The 24,022-nt window shown below is 40.7% G+C and overlaps 1 protein-coding gene across 4 annotated transcripts in view; it reads right to left on the reverse strand.

Annotated features, from left to right (window-relative positions):
* The window catches only part of CHODL (chondrolectin), a 170,886-nt gene that overhangs the window by 13,015 nt on the left and 133,849 nt on the right, over positions 1 to 24,022 (reverse strand). For 3 of the 4 annotated variants that reach the window (XM_081137835.1, XM_081137836.1, XM_081137837.1), the window contains exon 1: positions 5,518 to 5,926. The exons of the other annotated variant lie outside the window; for it this stretch is intronic. In XM_081137835.1, the coding sequence (XP_080993961.1) occupies positions 5,518 to 5,596 (79 nt within the window). In that variant the 5' untranslated portion in view covers positions 5,597 to 5,926. Of the gene's footprint in view, positions 1 to 5,517; positions 5,927 to 24,022 lie in introns of those variants that run through there. 4 annotated transcript variants of the gene reach the window in all.

Genomic DNA, 24,022 nt, shown 5'->3' on the forward strand with positions numbered 1-24,022 from the left:
TCCACGAATATATGACTTTGTCTTTTTTCTAAGTCATTAAAATTCCTTCAGAGCTAAATATTGGCAGAGTTTTCAATGCTTTTGGAAGAATGTAAAAGTGGGGCCAAACTCATACAAACATTGCAGTTTCCTTCTTTCTCCCTGAAGAGAAAGGATCTAGGATTTGGTGTTATTTTGCTTAGTATGTATTAACTTTCTGACAGGTGAGTCCTCAGTTTGTTAGGAAAGTAATAACATTTTTCTTAGACCTCACACTATAGTCATATATTATCAATATTAAATAAGTATTGAATTTATATAACATTACTCAATAATATGTAGAAGACATTTTATGAATTCCTATTGTTCAATTAAGACTTACTTGAGGTTGCAAAGAAAAAGTTGTACAAAAGAGGATCTACATGATAAACCCAAACCAGACTGACTGGACTTTAAACATCAGAATCCCATAAAAGAATCTGTTTTACACAGTAATTTCTTACTCCTCTCAAAATCACACTGATAAATGGTCGGACACTACACTATACAGTGTAACATGACCTCTGTTGGCAATGCCAACACTTCTGAACTGGAAGGAAAGGGGAAGCTATTGATCCTGTGTTCTGCTTTCATTGTTCAATATTATACCAACTTCTTAAGAATTTTTCTTTATAAGAAAAAGTTTTGTTAGAGTAAGCTTTATTTTTGCAACAGAGATTTTATTGCACAATGAACTGTATAGTGCACTTCTAAGATTGTGCTGGAATCCACTTTCCTACACTGGTGAACAAAACCAAAACTATAGTCTTGGGTCATTTCATGAACGGTGGTGCCAGCTGCATGACCTACCTCTCCCGCTGGGAAATACCACAAGCTTCCTGACAAGGAGATGAGACTCATTTTTTTAAAAATCCTAATATTTAAAATCTAAATAACAAATGGTAAACCAAGTAACAGTGTGACTTAGGGTTTCGAGCATTCAGTCAATCAGAACCGGCTTGGAATCCCAGAGTTATACTTGAACTGCGGGAAATTGGGGTCATTACTTAAACTGTCCTGGCCTCAGTTTTCTTACCTAAAAAGTGAGAGTGATTATGAGTTCTAAAGAAATAATTAATAATAATAATAATAATAGGAGTCTGACATTTATCAATAGGTTAGTATGAAAGGCCTCAATATTAGCACAATCCAAGCCTCTGGGTAAATTTAGGAAAAATCTTGCCTGGTGATAGAGGCTGTTCAGCTAGAAAAAAAGAATAATAATAATAATAATAATAATGTTTTCCTCTAGGTGGCCTCAGCTCCAGGCACAAGGCTGGCCACACCGAGTCCCTTCTCAGGCTTCTTGGAAGGCACTCCTGTGCATACAACCTGTACAGCTGTGTCAAACCCCTTTAATCCTCCAACAACGCTGTGCTGTAGGTGCTTTCATCCCATGTTTAAAACAAAGGGGAACAAAGGAAAGTCAGGTAATTTTCCCAAATTCACACAGCTCATAAGTGGTAACATCAGGGTGCCGAATCAGGTAGCTGGCTCTACAGTTCATGCATCCGCCCAGATTTCCATGCAGTCCCCAGGTATGTCTCAAATATAATTTTTTTCCTAAGGTGAAAGATTTCATAAATAAAAGGACTGATAAATATATACATTATTCATGTTTTCTATGTTATAGTTATTAGCATTGATCCATTATTGATTACTGGGTGGCTAATATATGCAAGGGATTGTGCCTTGAGAGTTGGTTTCTAAGCAGGTTGTGGATTTTCTATTACTGAACATTTGGCCATAGGCTTAATACTAGAACATCGATCTCATATTTTCAGGTCATATATGTCCTTAATGAGTGTTTTATTGAGCTCTTTTATTTTTCCAAATACAACAAGCGAGGCCCAAACATATTCTTCCCCAATTATAAGAAGGAAAACTTGACTCAAGTTGTCAGGCCATATTATATCATCAGTAATGTGTTAAAGCAGCGAAAGAGAGTCTGTCCTGGCAGTGTGTACATCCAGCCACCTAGCACAGAAGACTGTGCAAAAAGCCAAAATCATTGGTGAGAACATCAGCTGGATTTCCGCTTGCACCCCTCTATTTAAAAATCCTGCCTCTTTTCTTTTGTTAATGGAACAGCTATTGCCATTTTCAGGAAAAAGAGTTATAAAAACAAGGCCATAAAATGCTGAAAAACAGCAGTTAGGGATTAATGGCTATGACAAATGTGTAGTTTATTAAATGACTAGTAATAAGATTAATTTGTTCCTTTCTTGCCCAAGAGATACTTAAAGTAATTGCATCTTTGAAAACTGCATCGTCATCACTTTATGCTTTTGATGATGTCATGGAATACTACCAGAGGCTGGGATAACAGAGTTTTGTAGCTCCTGTGCTATTCAATTAATCTATAGGCTCCTGAACACCACCACGATTTTGCAATATCCTGTGGCATCTGTATGATAAAAAGAGAGGTCTCTAAATCATCCAATCTCCGAAATAAAGTGTTTGCCAATTTTAATAAGTTCAAATACATATTAAAATGTTCTGCAGAAATTTGGAGGTATCATGAAACACACTCAGTGCCATTTTTCAGCACAAACAGGTTGAGGATCACTGCTGTGTGCACTAGAGACAGAGAGAGAGTTAAAAAAAAAAAAAGAAAAGAAAAGAAACACATTACTTCAAACCACTTCAAATGTTTAAAATACCCACATGCTCTTCAGACACATCTTCCCATCTTCGGAACCTGAGTTTCGAACACTCCTTTCTCATGTATATCCATATTCCCATAAGCGAAACCTTCTTACCTTTGTCCTGAAGATTTCATTACCTACCAGTCACTTGACAAAATTAAGTGGCTGCAGCCCCATTGGTATTCTCTACACATCTGTGTTCAGCAACAAATCAGCACAGGTCTAAGACCCTAAAAGTAGTTCCCAACTGAGAATCATAAATTCACTAAATACTCTCTGATTGTTACCCTCACGGTTGTGTGTCTGTACTGCATATTCATGCATCAAAATAAGCATGGCCACTAACCTATAGGAATACGTTCCTACTACTGCTAGACGCTACTAACTCGTATAGGGAATATTATGATGTTTGAAATGCCGTTGTAAGAAATGCTATTTCATTTTAAAATATTTTCACTTCCTTTATAAACAGTGCTCTCAACTTTTAAAAGGATGCTGTATTTTAAAGTACTGGAAAGTGTCTTATAATTGAATATTTTAAAGCACTAAGAGGAGGATTTCTATAAAGGATTATTTTATGAGTTCCTGTCATTTTTCTGGGGTGATTATTTTGGTAAACTAAATGGCAATTATAAGTAGTTGCATTGATATTTAATAAATAGAAATGTATTTCATATATTGTAAGTATGTTCCTAATAATGGTCTCAAAGAACTTGTTGCAGTCAACAGATACTTGAAAATTTTGTCAACTGGTCCCTAGTGGCCTGAAAAAGTTGATGCACCACTCAAAGCTCAACATCGACCAGGCAGACATTGGACCTACTGCTTCCAAAATGTCCAGGTTTAAACTGCTCCATCCTCATGCCATTATGGCTGAAATATATATTTTTTAAACATAGTCTTCAAAGAACAAAATCACAAATCAATTTAGAATGCTTAAATGTCAATGTGAACTTGTATGACCAAAGACAATTAAATTATTCATAATAAAAGCACAATTGTTTTAATATCAAGTAAACATCATCATTTATGCTAAATCAAATAGATCATGTTCAGTTAATTAGAAATTTTCCAGATGTCACCTACAAGATGCCTATAAATAACAGGAACAAGCAGCAGTTTGCAACAATTTATGCAATAACAGAACGCAGAGTAAAGTTTCACCAACAATTTTCAAGTTCTATTTTTACATCATATATCTTTTTTTCCTCCCTTGCAAAGTTTACGCATACAAACAAGAATATACCAAAAGGATACTATTTAATTCAAAGAAGTGTTTCTATGTGTTTAAAAAACACCTTAGGCTCAAAGTCTGGTCTTTGCTATTCATTCTTTTGCAAGAATAATTCTGATAAACACAAAGGCAGGCAGCTGTGTAAGTCAGATGACTCCAAATAGCAAACTTTTCCCTCAAAGTTAAATTAGGGGGAAAGCAGCTAATGGTATAACATCCGCATTTGATACTGTAAAGTTTTCATTGTATAGATATTAAAAGCCTGATTCTCTTAAAAAAAAAAAAGCAAGCAGCATTTCCAAATGACATTTTACAATGTATCTCATTCCACTGTCTCCAGAGTGCCAAAAAGTTAGTAGAGAGTGAGAGATAACTAGACATTCAAAAATTATATTCTGAAGATGCAGAGCACCAGATATTGCTGAGGGGAAGATCAGTAACAATTAAGCTTAATACAAAGGTCTGCTTCCTCTACCGGTTAAGTTGCTGTCATCTGTCATCTATCTCTATCTCTAGTGACACCTGTTATAAGATGCACAGAATGTGAAGCGGAATTGGTGCTTTTTACAACAAAAACCTCCTGCACTTCAAACACATGCCCATATCCATTCAACAGATACCCACTGCACACTTTAACTGGCATCACAAGGGGTTTCAATCAAAGGAGCTCTCTGCGCTCAGTCTCCAGCAAGGCCCTAGTCGTGCACCCCAGGCTTTTGAGAATCTTCGTGGTTTTTTTTAAAGAGCCCGTCCCCAAAAGTAAGAAAGGCCGAATCAAATAGAAACTGCTCAACACCAGGAGAGTGAGAGCGGAAAGGAACCTCCGCGCGAGCCCCGGGAGCTGGCGACCCCCGGGAGGCCGGGGAGCCCCGGGAGGCCGGCGACCCCCGGGAGGCCGGGGAGTCCCGGGAGCCCCAGGAGGCTGGGGAACCCCGACGCGCTCCCCTGCGCGGGCTCCGCCGGCCTCCCGCGGCGCCCCCTGGGCGCGACCCCGCGCGTCGCCACCTACCCTCGGCCCGCCTGCAGCCGACTTCGCTTTCTGGGACGTCCCCAACGTGGAACGAGGGGTGCAAGGGAAAGGCAGCCGCGCCCCGTGACCAGGCCCCGCTCCCGAGAACAAAGGCTGCGCGCCCAGGGGCGGGTGAGCGGCGCGGGGCGCACGGAGCCGGGTCAGGGGCCCCGGGAGCGCCGAGCGCGGCTGGAGCGGAGCCCGGCCCCGGGGGCGCGGTCCTGCAGCGGCTCCTCTGCCCGCGCTCCTCCGTGACCGATCCCCGCCCCGGCCGCGGGTGCCCAGCCCCGGGACCAGCTCTCCGCAAGGAAAGTGGACCCAAACCCCTCCCGGGACACGCGGCGCGGCTCCCAGAGCGAAGCAGAGCGCGGCGACTGAGCCGGGCACTCCGGACAATTTTAAACTTTCTTGCGTGTATTTTGAGGGGCGCAGGGGAACGCGGAGCACAGTCTGTTCCCCACGCCCCCTCCCGGCCCCCAAACCCGCCCAGGTTTCCAAACCCGGGGGGAGCCCCGACCCCAGGACGGGCTGCGCCGCACCGCCCTCGCCCTCGCCCGCGCGCCCCCTGCCCCCCTCGTCCCCCGGCGAGCGGGTGGCCCGGGACTCACCGCTGACCACCCGGCGGCAGAAGGCTCCGTGGCCGCAGAGCAGAGCGGCGCCCAGCAGCAGCCAGACCGCGCGGCTCATCGCGGCGCCGGGCGGCAGGTGCGCGCACGCAGCCCCGGCGGGCTCTCGCCCCGCGCGGCCGGGCTCTGACCCCGCTCCCCGCCTCCCCGCGGGCCCTACTCCCGCCGTCGGAGCCCGGCAGCCCGGGGCCCTGCGCGCATCGCCTTCCGCGCGACCTGCGGCCGGGCGCGCTGGTGTCGCGCGCGGGTGCGCTGGGCGCGACGCGGCGGTGCGCGTTTCGGGGGACGGAACCGAAGTTCGGGGGTCCCGCGTGGGCCCCGGGCGCGCGGCAGGAGCCCCGGTTAGAGCGCGCGGGCCCGCCGTGATCCTCTCCCCGGCCTCTGGCGAGTCAGGGCCCGCGTCCGTGCGCCCCGGCGGCGGCTCTCGGGCGGCAGCGGCTCTGGCGCGGGGCGCCGTCTTATATACCCGCAGCCCGGGTGCCGCTCCGCGCTCGCGGCAGCGTTAACCGCTTCGTCGCCCTGCGGTGCGGAGCATCCCGGCCCCTCCCCCGAAAACCGGAGCCACTTTGAAAACAGTCCACTCAGCAGCTCCCCCCCGCCCCCCCATCTCTTTCCATTCGCTAACAAGCCGGAGACTCGTCTGTGCAAAATGTGACAGCTTTGCTATTAAACTCTGGCAAAAGTTGGACCCATTTGCTTTTCTCAAAGATTAATGTCCTCGGGGATGCCAAGTTGTGGGGCCTTCCTTTTTTTTTTTTTTTTTTTGCGCTAAATCGCTTGATCATATGTATTGCTAGATGCAGGGCAGAGCCACTGCTGGAGATGGATTGGCCGAGGGGGAGCCAAGAACTGCTTAGTGAGTTATATAGTGTGGCAGGTTCTCCCCCACCTTGGCTCTGCAAATAGATGGCTTCCAAGCAGGCTGTTTGACTAGATTGCCACAGGAATAAATTGAAAGAATCTTTGAAACACGGTTTTCCCAGCCTTAGTCTTTGCAGCTGCAGAGAAAACATCAAGGCAAAATAAATATTCTGAATACTTGGGGAATTCCATGGGTATAAATGTCTGTATTTCTTTGCAATCATCTATCAGTGACCTTTGGTTTGCGTTAGAAGCAAGACTTATTCCAAAATCTACCAAGGCATTTTTCTGTAACCTTACCGAGTCTTTATTAAAACAGTCCATCCAAGGATGCTGGGGTTTCCTGGAGCAGTGGAAAGAAGTTCACGAGAGTTAATCTATAGTCCATGAGAGGAACCTTGAGGATGCTCTCATAATGAACTTCAGCAGAATCGGGGGTTTTGCCATTATGTTGCTTTAAGTGCCCGAGGGTTTATTAAAATCCTGTTTTTCATGGGGAGTAAACTTTCCTGTAACACCTCCCTGTCTTTACTTTTCATAAGTCAGAAGCACTCTGTACACATTTGTTGGACTGTTTCCTTGAGAAAGGTTAAGCGTGCTACGTTAAGGACAAGTCTCGCAGAATAAGAAAGTTTAGCCTTTGGAAAGACCTTAAATATTATTAAACCCACCCTACTCAAGAAAGTAGAATTCCAAAATAATTATAATGATATCTACCACTTAATTTTCCCCTTGAATAACCATGAAAATACTAATTTATGATCAGGCCATGGGCAATTAATAAATCTTGTAGAGGGCGTCACTTTTTTAAAATTTCACCACTAGCTAAAAGTCCAAAAGAAACAAGTACTGCTGGGATTTTTAAAGGAAATGGACAACTGATAAATCCTCGAGGGAGGCAATGGAGGATTGCTCAGCCCCCTGAACACTTTCAAACGGTGCCGCTGGTGTGGCTGCCGTCAGAGTTGCTCCAGAGGCTCAGAGACCAATGTGGAGAAAGAAACACAATGATGACGGCGTGGGCAAGCCCTACGGTGAAGGCGTGAAGGGAGTGTCACCGTGAGCTCAGAGGCCTGCGGAGTGAGGTATTTTAGCAGGGATTTTCCAGCAGCGGGCCAGGCTGAGGGTGACGATCCGCACTGGCTGGTGACCTGAATTACTTCTCCAAATGCCCGCACAATTAGGATTCTGAATGGGAGCGTCTTCCCCCTTCCATGCCATCCTACTCCTAGGCATCGGTGTAGCCCAGCTCTACATGAAAAGGCCCCTGTTTGGGAAGGAGCACCAGTGGATTACAATATAAGCTCAGGGTACGGTTTCCTACATATCAACTGGCCCTCAAATGCCCCAAACGTCTCCGACATCTGAAAAGCCAGAAAGTCCTTGAAGCCTTTAGTATGCGCCAGGGGGAGCACCATGGTTCTTGTCCTTCAGAAAATCCAAGTTATAACAACTGTATATTCAATAGGATTGTACATGCGTCCTCAAATATGGTTTCTTTAGGTTAGGATTTTATCAGTTCAGGGTGGCCAAACTAGTTTACTGGCCTGCTCAGAAGTTATTCAGATAGCTGTTCGACTTAAGCTCAGGAAAAGAAATTAGTAAAGGCTCCTTTTAGAGATAATGTTTTTAAGGGGAATGGCTGATAAGATCAGCTTTTTTCTTTGTTTCTCCATCGCTAGAAAACATCTGAGTGGATCATCACTAAATTCAGAGAGCACACTTTGGGTGGTCTTAAATACGGAATAGGAGTGGTCATAGATATTCCTTTTGGAGAGCATGTTGGGGGTATCTCTCCAACAATTTTTTTCATATAGTGTAGTAGGAGATATCAACAAAAATCTTCAACAAAATTGCATTTAAAATATAAAGTTATTGGGCACCAGGGAAAAACAACTTCATTTTTTTCAAGGAATGACTTTCATTGTTTTTCCTTGTGCATAAGGTACAAGGTATCACCAAAGACAAACGACTTTCTCATAGCAAATACATTAATGGAACAAAATGAGAAGTTTAAGAACTGCTTTCAGATCAATCAGGAGATAAGGGCCCCTTCAAGAGCAACCTTGGAGTTTGGCGCCAGAAACCAAGTGTGACCAGACCATGTGACTGGTGACTGGCCATCAGGAGAGAGGTGCCAGTCAACAAAAGAATTCAAGTAAGATTAGAATTCATACTGATTAGAATAAAGCATTCAACATTGATTCAAAAACTTAAAACACATCTCTTCAAGCTCCCAAATAGGTGATCTCCATAAGAGTGATCCCAAGGAAATCTCCCGCACGAATCAATTGTTGAGTCTCTAGAGGCTCTGAAATATCAATTGAGCAATATTTGGAATCCAGTTTTGAAAAGCGACTTCAGGGTCCTTAATAGTACACTCTGGAATCTGTATTTCCCAAATATACAAATTACTCCTTTACTCTCCTCACCCCCTTTCAAATGTCTGCAACTCCCAGCAAGTATGTGTTTCATGTGTCCATTAATAAGTCTCCAGGACAGACAGTCTGAATTCCAGGCATTGATTTGCCATCAGTTGCGTCTCACTTGGGCAACTCCAGACAGTGGCTCAGGCTCCGTCACAGCAGCGTTCATTCAGGTGTCCAGAGCAAGACACAGCAAATAGGGTTGCCTTAGTCGGTCTGGGTGGCTACAATGAAGTACTATAAACAACAGAAATTTATTTCTCACAGTTCTGGAGGCTGGAAACCTGAGCTCAAGGCACCGGCATAGCTCAGTTCTAGGGCACTCTTCTGGGTTGCAGACTGCCAACTTCTGGTTATATTCTCACATAATGGAAAGGGGGTGAGTGAGCTCTCTGGGATCCCTCTTCCAAAGGCAAAAGTCCCATTCATGAGGTCTCCAATCTCATGACCTCATTACCTCCCCAAGGCCCCACCTCCTGATACCATCAGGATGGGGATAGGATTTCAGCATATGAATTTGGGAGGGTACAAACATTCAGTCCATGTGGATGGCCTACAAAGAGGATTTGTTACAACGTTTGAAATTATTACAATTTATATCGACATATTTGAAAGGTTAATGGAATCCAATTTTAACTAATTTATTCATTCTATTACTTTATTTAACGACGGTTAATGATTCTCCTAAGCACTATCAATAATAGTGCCAGGTAATAATAATTTGAAAGTAAACACATAAAATTATTGCTATATAAACACTTTGGTAGTAGGCAAAAACTGTGTTTTGTTTTTTGTTTTGTTTTGTTTTTTTCTGGATAATGGTTAATTGTCAATTCCAGGAAGACAGCATTGAAATCAAGGTTTTTTCTCCCAGTTCTTCAGAAATGACACCTTGGCAACTGTGCAGGCATGTACCTGGATCAAATGCAAGCATGAGCGGTTGGCCAAATTCCCCCAAGATATACTTATTCTTGTCAAAGCATGTCATTCAAAAGCCAGCTCTGCTCTTCCTCATAATCCCAGAAGTCTTAGTCATTACAGGGCTATCTGAGCACTGTTCACAATGCTGTTGGAAATTTAATGGAGAATTATATACACAACAAAAACGTACTTTCCTGTCATTTAAAATTAAATTTAGGAACAAGTTGAGTCTGTTACATGCTGTGACCATTTAGGTGAGGACTTAAAAATACTTAAGGAACTGCCCGGCTGGTGTGGTTCAGCGGTTGAGCATCGACCTAGGATCGAGGAGATCGCAGTTGGATTCCCCCTCAGGGCACATGCCCGGGTTGTGGGCTCGATCCCCGGTGGGGGCCTGCAGGAGGCAGCGGATCAATGACTCTCCCATCATTGATGTTTCTGTCTCTCTCTCTCCCTCTCCCTTCCTCTCTCTGAAATCAAGAAAGATATATATATATTTTTAATTAAAAAAAAAGGAATTCAATTACCAGAGACATATCTTAGATCAGAAGAGTCATATGAATTTATGTGAATGTCTAAGTATCAACTCGGTAAATTAAAATTTCCTCTTAGTGCACCTTTATTAATTTAAAGCAATGTAATCAGGTACTATTGTTATAATTCTAGTATAAGCCAATACTTTTTATTCTAATATTGTTTAGATACTAAGTCCGGCCTTAATATACAGTAATACAACAAAACAAAATTGAGATAATTAAACCTAAAATTACACTTGCTTCAAGTGTCTGGCCTGAATTATGTAGGTGCAAATGGACAAGCTCCTCATTGAGTACTGCGATATGAAAAAATTACCTGAATAGCAGAAACATCAATCTGAATTTTCAGTCCCTATGATCTTGGGCAATTTCCTCTCCTTTTCTGGCTCTTACTTTAGAATAGAAACAGAATGAGTTGGAGAAGGCCTGTGCTTCCCAGCTCGGTCATTCTGGCCTCGAAAAACTGTTACTTCACGAAACTTTCAATCTTAATCTTTACGTACATTAAGAATGATCCCCAGCCAGAATAAGTCATATGTTATCTGCATATATGCAATAATTTTACAAGTGTATTAAATGCAAGTTTAACTTTTAAATGTCACTAAATTAATAAAATGTTTTTCCCCCGTATTTTTTATCAATAGTTACTGAAAGAACAGTTGTTATTGTGTTGTGTCCCAGAAACACATTTATATTAAAAATAAAGCTTCATACTCAAAGAAGTTGTAAATTACTAGGATAGATTATTTCTAAAGTTCTTTTTAGCTTTACAATTACATTTTTCTAAAATTAGGAAAATCTAATCCTATTTTCCCCCTCCCCCTCCTTTCTCCCTCCTCTCCTTCCTTCCCTTTCTTCCTTTCTCTCTTTCTTTCTTTCCATAAAAAAGATGTTGATTTACCATGAATGGCTATCTTCTATTTTTTTATTTCCAAGTTAATCTGAAGATAGGAGTCCTGGAAAAACTTCCATAGTTCTCTGCATAACAGATGGACATACTGCAGTTGCTGCATAAACAGAAAATCCAAACAAAGCAAAACAAAACTGAGTGCCAAAGTGAGTGAAAGAAAATTCAATTAGGAGACCATAAAGCTATAAATGAATATTTTATGAACCAAGACTTTTTTCTATAAAAGTGTTCCATTTTACTAAAAAAGAAATTGTACCATGAAGAGGAATATCTGAAGACTTTCAAAACATAAAACATGGCTTTACGGTTTTCACAAATATTCAGTTTTTCTCCAAATACATCAAGCCATAATAGCAACAAACTGGGTCATGTGGAATGATATATAAAGTTTGAGGAAACTGGGGGAAAACAAAAGTATTAGCACAGAAAAAAAATCAATTTAAATATCCTTCTGGAGGTACATCTGTGACTTCGCTACCTGTTCATACGCTGTTTCTAAGAGTAGGTGGCTCTCATGTCAAATGCATGTGTATACCGCAGGCCAGTGAAATGGAAGTTATGGGAATGGCTAGGAACACATTGTCGGGTAACTTGCAGGCATCAGCATCCATAAAAGTCTCTTTATCCTGTAGGCTGCACTATTTAAAAAATAAAACTTAGCCTTTACCTGTAATAAAGTTTAAATATTCTGCTTTCCAAAAAACACTCCTATAAAATAAGCCTGAATGGAAAGGGGAAAAAAATAATGAAAGTAAGTTCATTTCTACCATCAAATTCTTTTTTTATATATAATATATCTTTATTGATTTCAGAGAGAGGAAGGGAGAGGGAGAGAGAGAGAGAGAAACATCAATGATGAGAGTCATTGATCGGCTGCCTCCTGCACGCCCACGACTGGGGATCGAGCCCGCAACCCGGGCATGTGCCCCGACCGGGAATCGAACCCCAATCACCTAGATCCTCGGCCGACGCTCAATCGCTGAGCCACGCCCGGCCGGGCTCAAATTTTTTATACCAAAAGCAAATAAATAAATAAACTGACTGTGTTACATAAGGCATTGGTGCCATAATATTTCTCTCCAAAGAGTGGACACAGGGATTCCTAAAGCAGACTTAATTTTCAAGAGCTTTCAGGACATTAGAGAGGCAAGAAATCATTGTGAATGTATTAGCTAAGTACCTCTTACCTTCTAATGGACAGGAGTCATTTAATCTGAGACTAAAACATCAAGAATGATTTATTATCAATAATAGTCAGATTTTTAAATATTTATGAAGTGAAATAATACAAAAAGATATAAAGTTCTTAATACAAGACTGGGATAATTATTGTGAATTCAGTTTCATCTCCACTGGGGCTTGTTAGCATATAACTCTAATAATTTGAAAAAAAATACTTATTTTTAGAATAAAATAGAGGACAGAGATGGGCCTCAATATTTTAATCCCCTAAGTAATCCCCTACCCATCTGCATCAGCTGGTCCCTATATACCTTACTCCGCATGGCCTATTCTAAGGAGGGCCACTAGGACCTTAGGATCTCCCAGACTCTACATCGTTTTCCCCAAACCATGGGTCAGGGTCCTAAGAAGCTCTTTATGGTGATCAGAGAAGAAGTAAAGACATTGACTGTTCCAGGTCTACAGAAAGGCCTTCCCTGACCACGTAACACGAATCGCTCCCTGCCTATCCCTCCCCCATTTTGTTTCTGTGGCTGCATCTGCTACTCACTCAACAAACATTTACTGAGCACGTATTGCACTTACTCTGTTGAAAGTGGGTACCGTTCACTTGTTTAATGTTTGCCTCTCCCTACTAGATTGTAAATTCTGAGTTGGCTTTATTCCCACAAGAATGTATTCATCAAATAAATAAATGAAAGAATGAAGGAATCTGTGAGTTAAGTGTTTTCCTTTCACCTGCAGCCAGATTTGAAACTTCTCCTTTGCCCGTTTCTGTTCAGAAGAATGGGGGTGGGGGTGGAGAGGGACCTCCCGTCACTGCATCAGCCCTGGAAGGACAGTCTCCTCTCCCTCACGCTTCCTTGCCCCGGGGCAGAGGTGAAATGATGCCTCGGCAATGCTGACCGGCCCTGCAAAACCTCCCTTTTCTTTGCTGAACGGTATCAGGCTGGCAAAGGCTTCCCAGCGTGACCCATGTCACTTGCACTGTAGAACCTTCGATTAAACATCCCACTCCTATTTTGCAGAAATTGTGGTGTCACGCTCACGTTAGCTGTAGGTGCTCTTGTGTGTGTGAGAGTGAGTGAACGGGAATCTACAATTCATATGTGCATTCCTGGAAGACAACGTTAGAGAGTCTAAATTTGGTTTTCTATCTCCACACAGCTGTATCCCCCCCATAAGTAACATCTTCCACTAATCTGGTGAGAACACATTTCTGTTGGTCCAGCAAAGCCCTAATTTGCCCAGAACAGTACTTGTTCATGCCATGAGGTTTTCCACTTAATCAACGATCACCTCTTACATGAAGTTTATTTTTTAATTTCCAGGAAAAATATTTCCTCCTCTTATTTGTTTTTTAATATCACACTATAGTTCTTTTTCAGCAGTTAGTTGGGTACATTATGTGTCTTTAAGTGCAACCATCAATCTTTTTAGGGCAGATACCTACCGTGTTTTAAAATATCCTGCATTCCAATGCCTAACATTAGGAATTCAATAAATGTTGACTTCAGTGAAAATAAGTGGTTGTTGGTAGCCATTTATGTAACATCTGAGATAAAGATACTATACCTAAGAGACAGGAAACAATACATCCCTTCATCTTTAATCCCCCAAAATGTTCATCCTTCCATTCTTTTAAAGACTACAAATAGCAATTACAGAATAAAATTTTACCTTTCTGAATTTTTATATAACCTCATTTTTATTGAGGATATCTTATAAGTATCAATAAGAATGTGCCATTTATTATTCAAATGGTTAACTGAAATTCATGTGAAAATTGTTAATATTTGAAATATTTTTATAATTTTTTTATCAGATTGCCCCAACCTTTTTGAGTTTCACAATTGCAATTTCTAGTGAGGTGTTGAAGTGACACCTGAAAGAAATAGAAAACACCTAAGTCAAGTGGCCATAATGACCATACCTCTTTCTAAAGAAACCAGAGAGGTATTTGTGGGATCCTTAGGAGTCATAAAACACACTCTGAAAACCATAGCTTCAATCAATAATAGCCACAATATCCTGAGCTAAGGACCAAAATGTTCAGAATCTTCCAAAAGCAATCAAATCTCAAATAGATGAAAAAGGCTTTTGAGATTCAGATAAAGTGGAGGAGAGGTAATTCGTTTTATTTAATAAGCACAAAGGATGCAAATGTAACAGCAATTCTAAATTTATATGATTTTAGGGGGAAATCATTCATTTTTTAACATGATGAGAATTTTAAACTCCTCCCTAAATTTATAAAAATTAGAAAGGAATGCCATCTAGCTAAATATGAACTATTTGTCTTTTCTGTCTCACCTTTAATGTTCTAGTTTCCCATGGCTGTTCTAGGTTGTCATAGCAACAAAATGCTATTTTCAATAAGTTTTGGTAGGAAACCTGTTTAGGAAACCTAATTTATTATAAGTGGAATACATTCAGTTGGTTGCATGTCTGACAGATTTTTCAGTGCTTTTAAAAAAGTATTTTATCATATTATTCCTACTGACTACTACTCCTTAACTGTTTTATGACATAAAGTAACTCTTAGAGTTCATAGACAATAACAGCAATAACTTCAGGACAGACATGCCTAAAGTCAGTCCAAAGAGTTACCTGGGATTTAGGTCTTAGCTTCCCACAGCCCCAGTACATACAATTACCCTATTCGCCATTAATATATTGTTTGGTCTGAAATATAGATTTCTCATATATTCATTATTTTAATTTCTTAATTTGTTTCCACTGTTATGCTTGTCGAAAATATAATACAAAAATTAGCAGAAACATTTTTTGCATATTGCCACCACCAGAAGCTCCCATTTAAAAAAGAAAGCATAGGTTTTTACATATTCTACTGTTCTAAAGCTTTCAATTTGTTCTTTCTGGCTGACAGAATAAATTTTGAATTCTTTTGTCCTGCATTCAGAGCCCTCTAAAATTTCACCTTTTATATAGTTCTCGATTCAGTTACACTTCTTGCTCTCATAAATTAGCCAGCACAACCAGCCCGGTGACCAATAGTCTTTCTTTATGTTTTCCGACCTCTCTGTGTACTTCTATAACTTCCTTCATCTTTCCATTCTGATCTCCTTTCCTATACCTATCCTACACATTGGCTCTTCTTTCCTAAAAAAAAAAAAAAAAAAAGCCATCTCAGACCTCTCTCTTTTCTCCCCCAAATGTATTAAACATACTCATTTAGTCTTTGAATAAAATCTGCCTTGTAGAAGAAGGTTTCATACTATCAATTCTCAAAAATTACTGCTTACACGCACACAGTTTACCTTCTCAACCGGAAGGTAAACTCATTTGGATCGGAACCAGGCCTGGTATGCCTTTCTCCAACCCAACACCAATATTGTCTATTTTATTTAATAAAAGAGTCTCGAGAGTGGAAGTCTTGGTCGAGACCCATCCTGCCTTCCGGCGACACATGCGTTTTGTACCCGAGTATCCTCAGACATACGGGAGCATTTGGGGGAATTAAAGATGCAGGGATGTATTGTTCCCTGTCACTTCTTTTAAATGTATTATATTCATCCCAGATGTTGCAGAAATGGTTACAAACACCCACTTACTCCATGAGTTACCCATCAGAAGATCTTAGTGTAACTCAAACCGTACATGTGAAAGCTGCGAAAAGGGGTCAAGAGGCCAGGAAACGATGCCAGAGACAGGTGCTTCCTTTCTGCTTAACTATGAGCCATGCCATCTCGAGGTGTCCTGGCCAGACAAGGGAAAGAAAGCATTCTGTACTCTTGGGTCCTTTCCTACACGTCTAAGGAAGTCACCTGACGTCCTTCCAGAAACACCACTACCTTAGCAAGTAGCCCCCTGTGGAGGACAGTCTCCATTCCTCGGCAGACACTCACTTCCCTCCACAGGGCAACTCTGACACCCATCCCAGAGGAAAGGAGAGCCTTTGAGCAAGGACACATATTCATTTTCACCAAAAAAGTAGCTTAGTTGTTGTCTTTAATGTTAAAAAAATAAAGGTGTGATTTGCTTTCATGCACTTACGTTAATACACACAATTCAGCAAGAGCCTCGGGCAAGGCAAAGTTCTTCCTTTATTCCAGCATTTATAAAGTCAGTCCTATTGACTCATTGTGTGAATAACACAGTTTGGAATATCATTCTTCACATATACTGCCGAAGAGCTAAAATATCATGAATTCTGCATTATGCGTTTTTGGAAAGTTGTGGTTGAAATACAGACAGTATTCTATTGACTTAAACTTTTAAACCATGATAGATTTATTGTTATAAGTCACAGTGTAAAGTAATAAATAATACAATTTTGAATATGAAAGCTTTTCATTGGCATTTCAGAGGAGCAGAAAAGGGAATGCATAAAGTCTTACCAGAAGTAGTATAACCATTATGAAGTAAGGCCAAATTATCTTGTTAAAAAAGATCCAAAATTTTCGACTCGGTGTTTTAGTAAAATATTAACTGGGCTGTTAAAGCTAAACTTAGGTCTTCACACAGGATAATCTCATTGGAGACTCAGAGATTGATGTGGTCCTCACTCCTGCAGGACAGTAAGTTATAATAATAATAATAATAATAATAATAATAATAATAATAATGTCAGCTTATAGTTACTAAGTGCCAGGCACTATTTTGAAAGATTTACATATGTTAACTCATTTCAGCCTCACAAAAGTCCTATGACACTTTTATCTCTGTTTTTACCTTTTAAATATTTTTAGATGGTGCATATTGATTTTATTTTAATTGAACGTCTTTTTAATTAAATTTATTCAGGTGACATTGGTTAATGAAATTATATGGATTTCAAGTGTATGATCCTATAATACATCATTTGTACATTGTATTGTGTGTTCAACGCCCAAAGTCCTGTCTTCTTCCATCACCATACATTTACTGTACTATCCTCGCACTCCCCTACCCCTCAGATAACGACCATACTGTTGTTATCTGTGTCTGTGAGGGGTTTTGTTTGTCTTGTTTGTTCTGTTTGGTGCTTTCTGTTTAATAGTCCACATATGAGTGAAATCATATGGTTCTTGGCTTTTTTCTATCTGACTTATTTCACTTGGTATGATATTCTCAAGATCCATCCATGCTGTCACAAATAGCAGTGTTTCACTTTTTTATGGCTGAGTAGTATTCCATTGCATCTATGTGCTACATCTTCTTTTTCCAATAACCCATTAAAGAACAGTTTGGTTGTTTCCATGTCTTGGCCACCATGAATAAAGCTGCAACGAGCATAAGGATACATATATCTTTACAGATAAATGGTTTCAAATTTTTGGTTGTCCCTGGTTTTAAAGATAAGGAAACTGAGGCACAAAGATGCTGAGTAACTTGTTCAAGGTCACACATGGTTAAAGATGACAGCTGTTATTTCAGCCCATGCAGTCAGGCCTTAGAATCTCTGCTCTTAACGCAACATCAAACCACCTCTCAAGAAAATACCCTCCTGCCCAACAGAGGTGGAAAGATGAGCCTCCACTAACTGCTGCTTCCCAAGACATTTCCCCCACACTCCACATACCTAAGCCTTCACCTATCACACAACAACTCACCAACTCTAACCAAAGCTAAGCCAATGTTTTCCAAAGATTATTGAGACAGTTTTAGGTGAAATACAAATCTTAAAAATTTTAATAGTTGTATTTTAGTTTGATATGTATTAAGAAATCAACAAAATTAGTACATCAAAAATATGATCTTACAGATATTACTGCTAGAACAAAGCTGACTAAAGTAGTGAATAATTTAGGTCATTCTAAAGAAAAAAATAATAATAGGACTGGTGGTAAACAAATGGAGAAGAAAGTCTGAAGTTTGCTAAACATTAACCTCAGCAGTGCTTTACTCTGAGAGCTAAATTCCAGATAAACCATCTCTGGAGGGTGTCAGCCAAGCTAAGACAGAATTATTCTAGCTATGTCACAGTATAGCTAGACGTCCCCATCATTTTCTTACATAAAACAACAAGACTAGCTTTCTCCGGTCACAATAATACAGGGTCCCCAAGGCAGTCACAGCCATCATTCAGCTGCAGCCTTTCCCACCAGAAGTCCCTGTAGAGCCCTGTGGGGCTCCCATCTTTCCTGCCTTCCAAACACCTACTCAGGACTTGAGAGCCAATGGGTAAATGTGAGTGTAGGAGGAAAGGAATAGGGAATTGTGACACTTGGGGGACCAAAAAGGGAAGCCAACTGCTCTGTGCTGAGCAGTGTCTTAATCACTGACTAGCTAGTTTACGCTTCTGAGTCACTGAGATGAAGAATCCCTGTCCCTCCCTTATAGCTGAGGAAACCAAAGCCCGCAGAGCGAGCAGGGGTGAGGCCGGCCCTGGGATTCTGAGGTTGGGGGACCTCTCCTATGCTTTGCGGTAGAGACTTAAGACAGGAAGCGATACATAGAGGATGACAGGAAGCTGAAAGGGACCTTGAAAAGATATATTTCAAATCCTCATTTTAATAGATTAAAAACTAAAGACAGAGCCTCATGGTCATGTCCCCAGAACTGCAACCTGACAATTCAGACAGCCAGTCCAGTGCTCTTTCTAGCACCTTTTTCAGAGAGGCTCGGGCCTTCGCTGGAAGGGATGGTCAGAGAAGATGCTGAAATTCAGCCAAATGGAAGCAAGCACGGCTGTGCCAAGTCACAGAGTGAGCACATGCCCGAAGGCCGGCAGCCATGGAAATAATTTCTGCTGAATAGGTTATAAAATAAATAGGCTACCGCAGGGCACTGTCCAAGCAGTGTCATTTCATGATGTTGGAACCAAAACTACTGATACTTTAGTAGGCTGCAGGGAGAGGAGCTGACAATTACTTCATCCAAATCTTTACTAGAGGTACTGCTACTTTATTGTAACACCAATTAGTACTTTTTAAAAAAAATTTAAAAGCTGAGTGAAGTTTTTTCGTCAAAGTACAACAGACATGTTCTCCCCAGTGAATTACAATATCACCAGTTAAAGGGCCATTTTTGGCTTCATATCCCCATGGTGTCTTGTTCATGGTTGGAGCTGAATAAATGTTTGTGGAATTGGACCAAAGTCATTCTAAAGGTTGGAACACCTGTGCAGGAATAAATGAAGATGCTATAAGGGTAAGTGAAAGAAAAATCACAAGATAAAAAAGCATTTGAATTTCTGGCAGTTGGTATTTATGTTCTTTTATAGCCATCTTTTGGGAAAGTCATTATGATAAAAATAATTATGGTCAATAATCACAAAAATTATGCCAAAATAATTATAACTCTGCTTACTCAGTGAATCATAGGCACACATTTTACCCTCTTGATTGATATTTTAATGCATAATGCCGTTATTAAGATGCTTATTAACTCACCTTTTAACTCCAACCTTCTTTAAGCAGGTTTTTTATTTTTAAAATAATACTAAAGATAGACTTTCTGTTATGTTAATTTCTTTGCATTTATGAGTATTTTACCCACTTTTTCTTTAAATATTTTATAATAAATTATAAAGCCATATTATATGGCATCGTTGAGCATTACAGATAATGAAATCCAAGTAATCATAAGTCTAAGTGCTTGAAATTCTGCTTAGTTGTTATTCCCTCTTCCCTTTTCTAGGAATCACAGAAATGTAAAACTATTTAATCTCAAAGGTCACAATTTCATGACAAGGAACTAATAATGCTAATTTTGTAACCCTGAAATGCATGATTGCCTCATTGAAAATAATCTTTTCAACATAATAAAGAATAACTATCTGCGGCCTACAATTTGTGTGATTTACGTTGTATGGCTCCATTTCTTCACAGTGCTTTTCTCTACAAGGAATTTTCTAGCAAAGCAGATTTTGTGTGGAACTAGAGCTGTGAGGACCCTAAATGGCTTGGAGAAAATTATCCAGGGAAACAAAGGAGGATATTTTAATGGTAATGGTCTCCTCTCTGGGTACCTTCAGATACTTTCCCCTCCTGAATTCCACAACTACATTATATTTGGCTACCACTTAATCATTTGAGGTTGATTGTAGTTCAATCACAAATATTTACTCTCCCCTCAAACCTTCTATGGGAGAAGTAAAATTCCCCAATTCATTGATTTTTATGTTGGCCACATGATTTATTTTGGCCAACAGAATGTGAGAAAACATGACATAGGTCACATCCAAGCAAAAACTTAAAATGCTCCTGGGTGCTTTGTCTTGTTCTCTTGCACTTTTGACCTCTCTACAAAGAAAGAAGGTTACCCAGGTGACAACTGCTTCTTCAGCCTGGGCTGCAGGACAACACATATATGGCACCAACCCAGTTCCCAGCGACACTTAGAGAAGAACCCCACAGCCGACCCACAGGGCCATTTGTGGGATTCATTACGCGTTGTTGTGAGTTACTGGCATGCTTCCATCGATGGTTATGGAACACTGGTACAGCAAAGCAAACTAAAACAGAAATAGACACTGAGATTGGATAGTTGCCTAAAAGAAAATGTAAAATTTATGACATTGGTTTTGAGGCCAGATGTGGGTAACCAGGAAACGACACATTTTTGGAGCTTTTCGACCATTGACTGTTGGCTGGAGAGGAGGGGCAGATAAGAGATAGAGGTTTTTATAAGACTTTGAACTTCAAGGCTGATGCCATAAAAGCATAAAACTTTTGGGGAGGAAGGAGTCTTCATTGGCATTCAGTAAATATATTTTGAGTGTAAGAAAGAAAAGTTAATGTTTGTTATCCAAAGGACAAATTATTGAATAGATTGTGTAATTATACCACAAATATTCATTCTCCCCATCCCACCAGTGAAGTATACGTTTCCACCCTAGTGATGTTTGGGTTGATTATGTGGTTTGCCTTGACCAAAGGAATATGAAGGGATATGACGTACAACCTATTCTGACAGAGGTTTAGACATGCTTCTGTGTTTCGGTTTGGCCTCTTATCGATTCCTTTTTGCCATGGCAAGAATATGCCCTTGTTAGCTAGTGTTCATTTAGCTTGCATCTCAGAGTGACAGATATATTGAACACACCTAAATGCACCCAAAGCCCGTAGAAGAGGTGCCTCAGCAAACTGTCAGACCTGTAAATAAAGAATAGATGCCCTTTGATGTGAGATAGTGAAGTACTGGTATTGTTTGCTATGCAATACCATCATGGAAAATTCTCACTAATATACAATTGGGTAAGAAGAAGCGTCGAATCACCAATCTATACTCATGAGGAAGCAAAAGTGATATATCACCTGATTTCACCCGATCTTGACTTCTCCCTGCTTTCTCCCACTTGCATATATTTATATTTGTAATTTATATAGTTTTATTTGTAGTTCTGCTCTATCATCTTACAAAGACATATTTTTTTCGGTGTCTGTTGTTTTGATTCTACTTCCCTTGCACATCCAAGGGATTTCAGGGGATTCTTAGAGAAATCATTGAGCTCCACAAGGTGAACCTTGCTATTTCCCCAAATATACTTTAAAGGCATCTAATCTGAAAGGATTTGCCTTTGTATGTTAAATTAGGAAGGTGCTGCTAAAAACTGTGCTTTAGCCTCTACTTTATTTGTTGAGCTAAAACGCAAAACAACAAAACCTTTGTGATTGCATCTAGTAGTGGCCTCATTATTTAATTACCCTATATGTGTTTGATCTCATTATATCAATGTACTTAGTTGAAATAAAGCATCTTCTGTTTCACAATAATCCTAAATCTCATTGACAAAGCTAAAGAAAAAACTCTTTGCAAAGCAACCAATTTAAGCAAAAGAAAGAAGTCTGGGTAGATATTAGGGATTTAGGATTTAAGAGTCCTAGCTGCTCGCAGAATCAACAAGAGGATTAGATTGGCTCATAAGCACCTTTTCGTGCCAGAGTAGGCACCAGGGAATGGCAAACACAGCTGGGATGCTTGGATTATGTGTGTGACAACCCCCCCAGGGGCTGCCAGCCAGATGCCCACAGTAAAGCCAGCGTTCCTTGTGTAGCACAGACATGAAACTAATGATGCAGCCACTGAGATAAAACCATCTGTTGGTTTATTTGTCCACCATGTTGTTACTATAGATGCACATTAAGAAAAAAACACGGCATGGAAAGCAATGTACACAGGGAGGATTTTAGCGGTGAACACAATACAGTACACAGATGATGCATCATTGGATTGTATACTTGAAACCTACATAATTTTATCCAAAAAGGACGGCCAGGTAAGATTGACCAATGTCACTCCAATAAACTAATTTTTTAAAAAATTTAATTGCTAAAATATGCTTTATTTATATTAACAGTATAAGAAGGTCTGCATGTCTCTAAAAGTACTTTAAATGTTAAATAGAATAATGACTCCCTAATCAAGTTGCATAATCAGTTTACCAGATTTTTTCCACTGGTGGACAATTAAGAAGGATTAGATTTTAAGTGAACATATATGTGTTTAATTCAAATGAAATATACCACCTTTTAATAATTGCATACTTGGGATTACTGCATGACTAACAACAACTATTTGTGCAATACACAAATCATAAAAATTAGTATGTGTGTGGGTGTGCAAAAATTTTTTATTCTAGCAGAAAATCAATCAGCCCTATAATGTAAAGAACACCAGGCTGCCCTTCTACCTGAGCCTTTTTAAATGCAAAACGTATGCAGTAAAACATACATACAGCAAAGTGCCCAAATCATACATTTCCAGTCTATTTATTTTCACAAAGTGAACACACCTGTAAAACCTAAGAAAGAGTATTTACCAACACCTCTGCAGCAGCCCTAATGAAGAAAACAGGCAGAGGTATTCTATTAACTGCAAACAGGAGAATCAATACCTTTTCTGAGGAGCTGAAGAAAAGAAACACTATTAAACTTCTGAACATTTTAACTCCAGTGCTTCACTCTGTGTGTATCCTCAACCCTCTCCGCCTTCACACCAAATGCTATGAAAACCATTCATGTTTGAAATCACAGGAACATGCAGGTTTGAAGAGCGGGCGCAAGAAGGGCACAAGAGTGCAAGTTCTCAATCCCAAGAGAACATAATAAACTCTAGGCTAATTTGTGTCCAGAATTTAAATCTCAGAGATCAGCTCCAAAAAGGAGGGCCAGGAAGGGTCAGGGCTTCCAGTGAGCACTGGCCCTCAGCAGCTTTGGAACATCAGGCAATAATAACCCAGAGGAGAGCTCACCGTGGCTCGAATGTTTTGCTGTGTGGTGTAGGCTGTTCTAAGCACTTCACACGACGATCTCATTTAATCTTCCCATCAACTCTAGGCGGGAAGTATAACTATCACCCCCACTTAAAGATGAGCTAAGGAAGGAAGAGAGGGGCTAGTGCGACAAAGACAGCTTGGAATGGGTCTAGCTTGGCGGTGTCGGGGGCAGGATGTAAAGCCAGCCAGTCTGATTCCAGGACCGCAGTTGCTGGGAATGGGCCTCTGAAAGAAAGTCTGAGGGGTCTAAGGGTCAATCAGCTTGGCAAGAAGTAGTGGGGCGCAGGAGACGCCCCCCTCGAGTAGACACAGGAGCTCGGGGAACTGGAGCCCACCCCAGTACTCAGGGCCTCAAGGAGCTGCAGCATGGTCAGTGCTGGGCTCCTCCGCGGCTGCTCCGCCGGGACCCCTCTGATGCATGCTGCCGATGGCCTAGGCAGTCTCCGAACTATGATTTTCCTCCAGCAGTTGGTATTCTCTCAATCTC

This window comes from Miniopterus schreibersii, assembly GCF_964146895.1.
Source record: "Miniopterus schreibersii genome assembly, chromosome: 5".
Taxonomy (NCBI): Eukaryota; Metazoa; Chordata; class Mammalia; order Chiroptera; family Miniopteridae; genus Miniopterus; species Miniopterus schreibersii.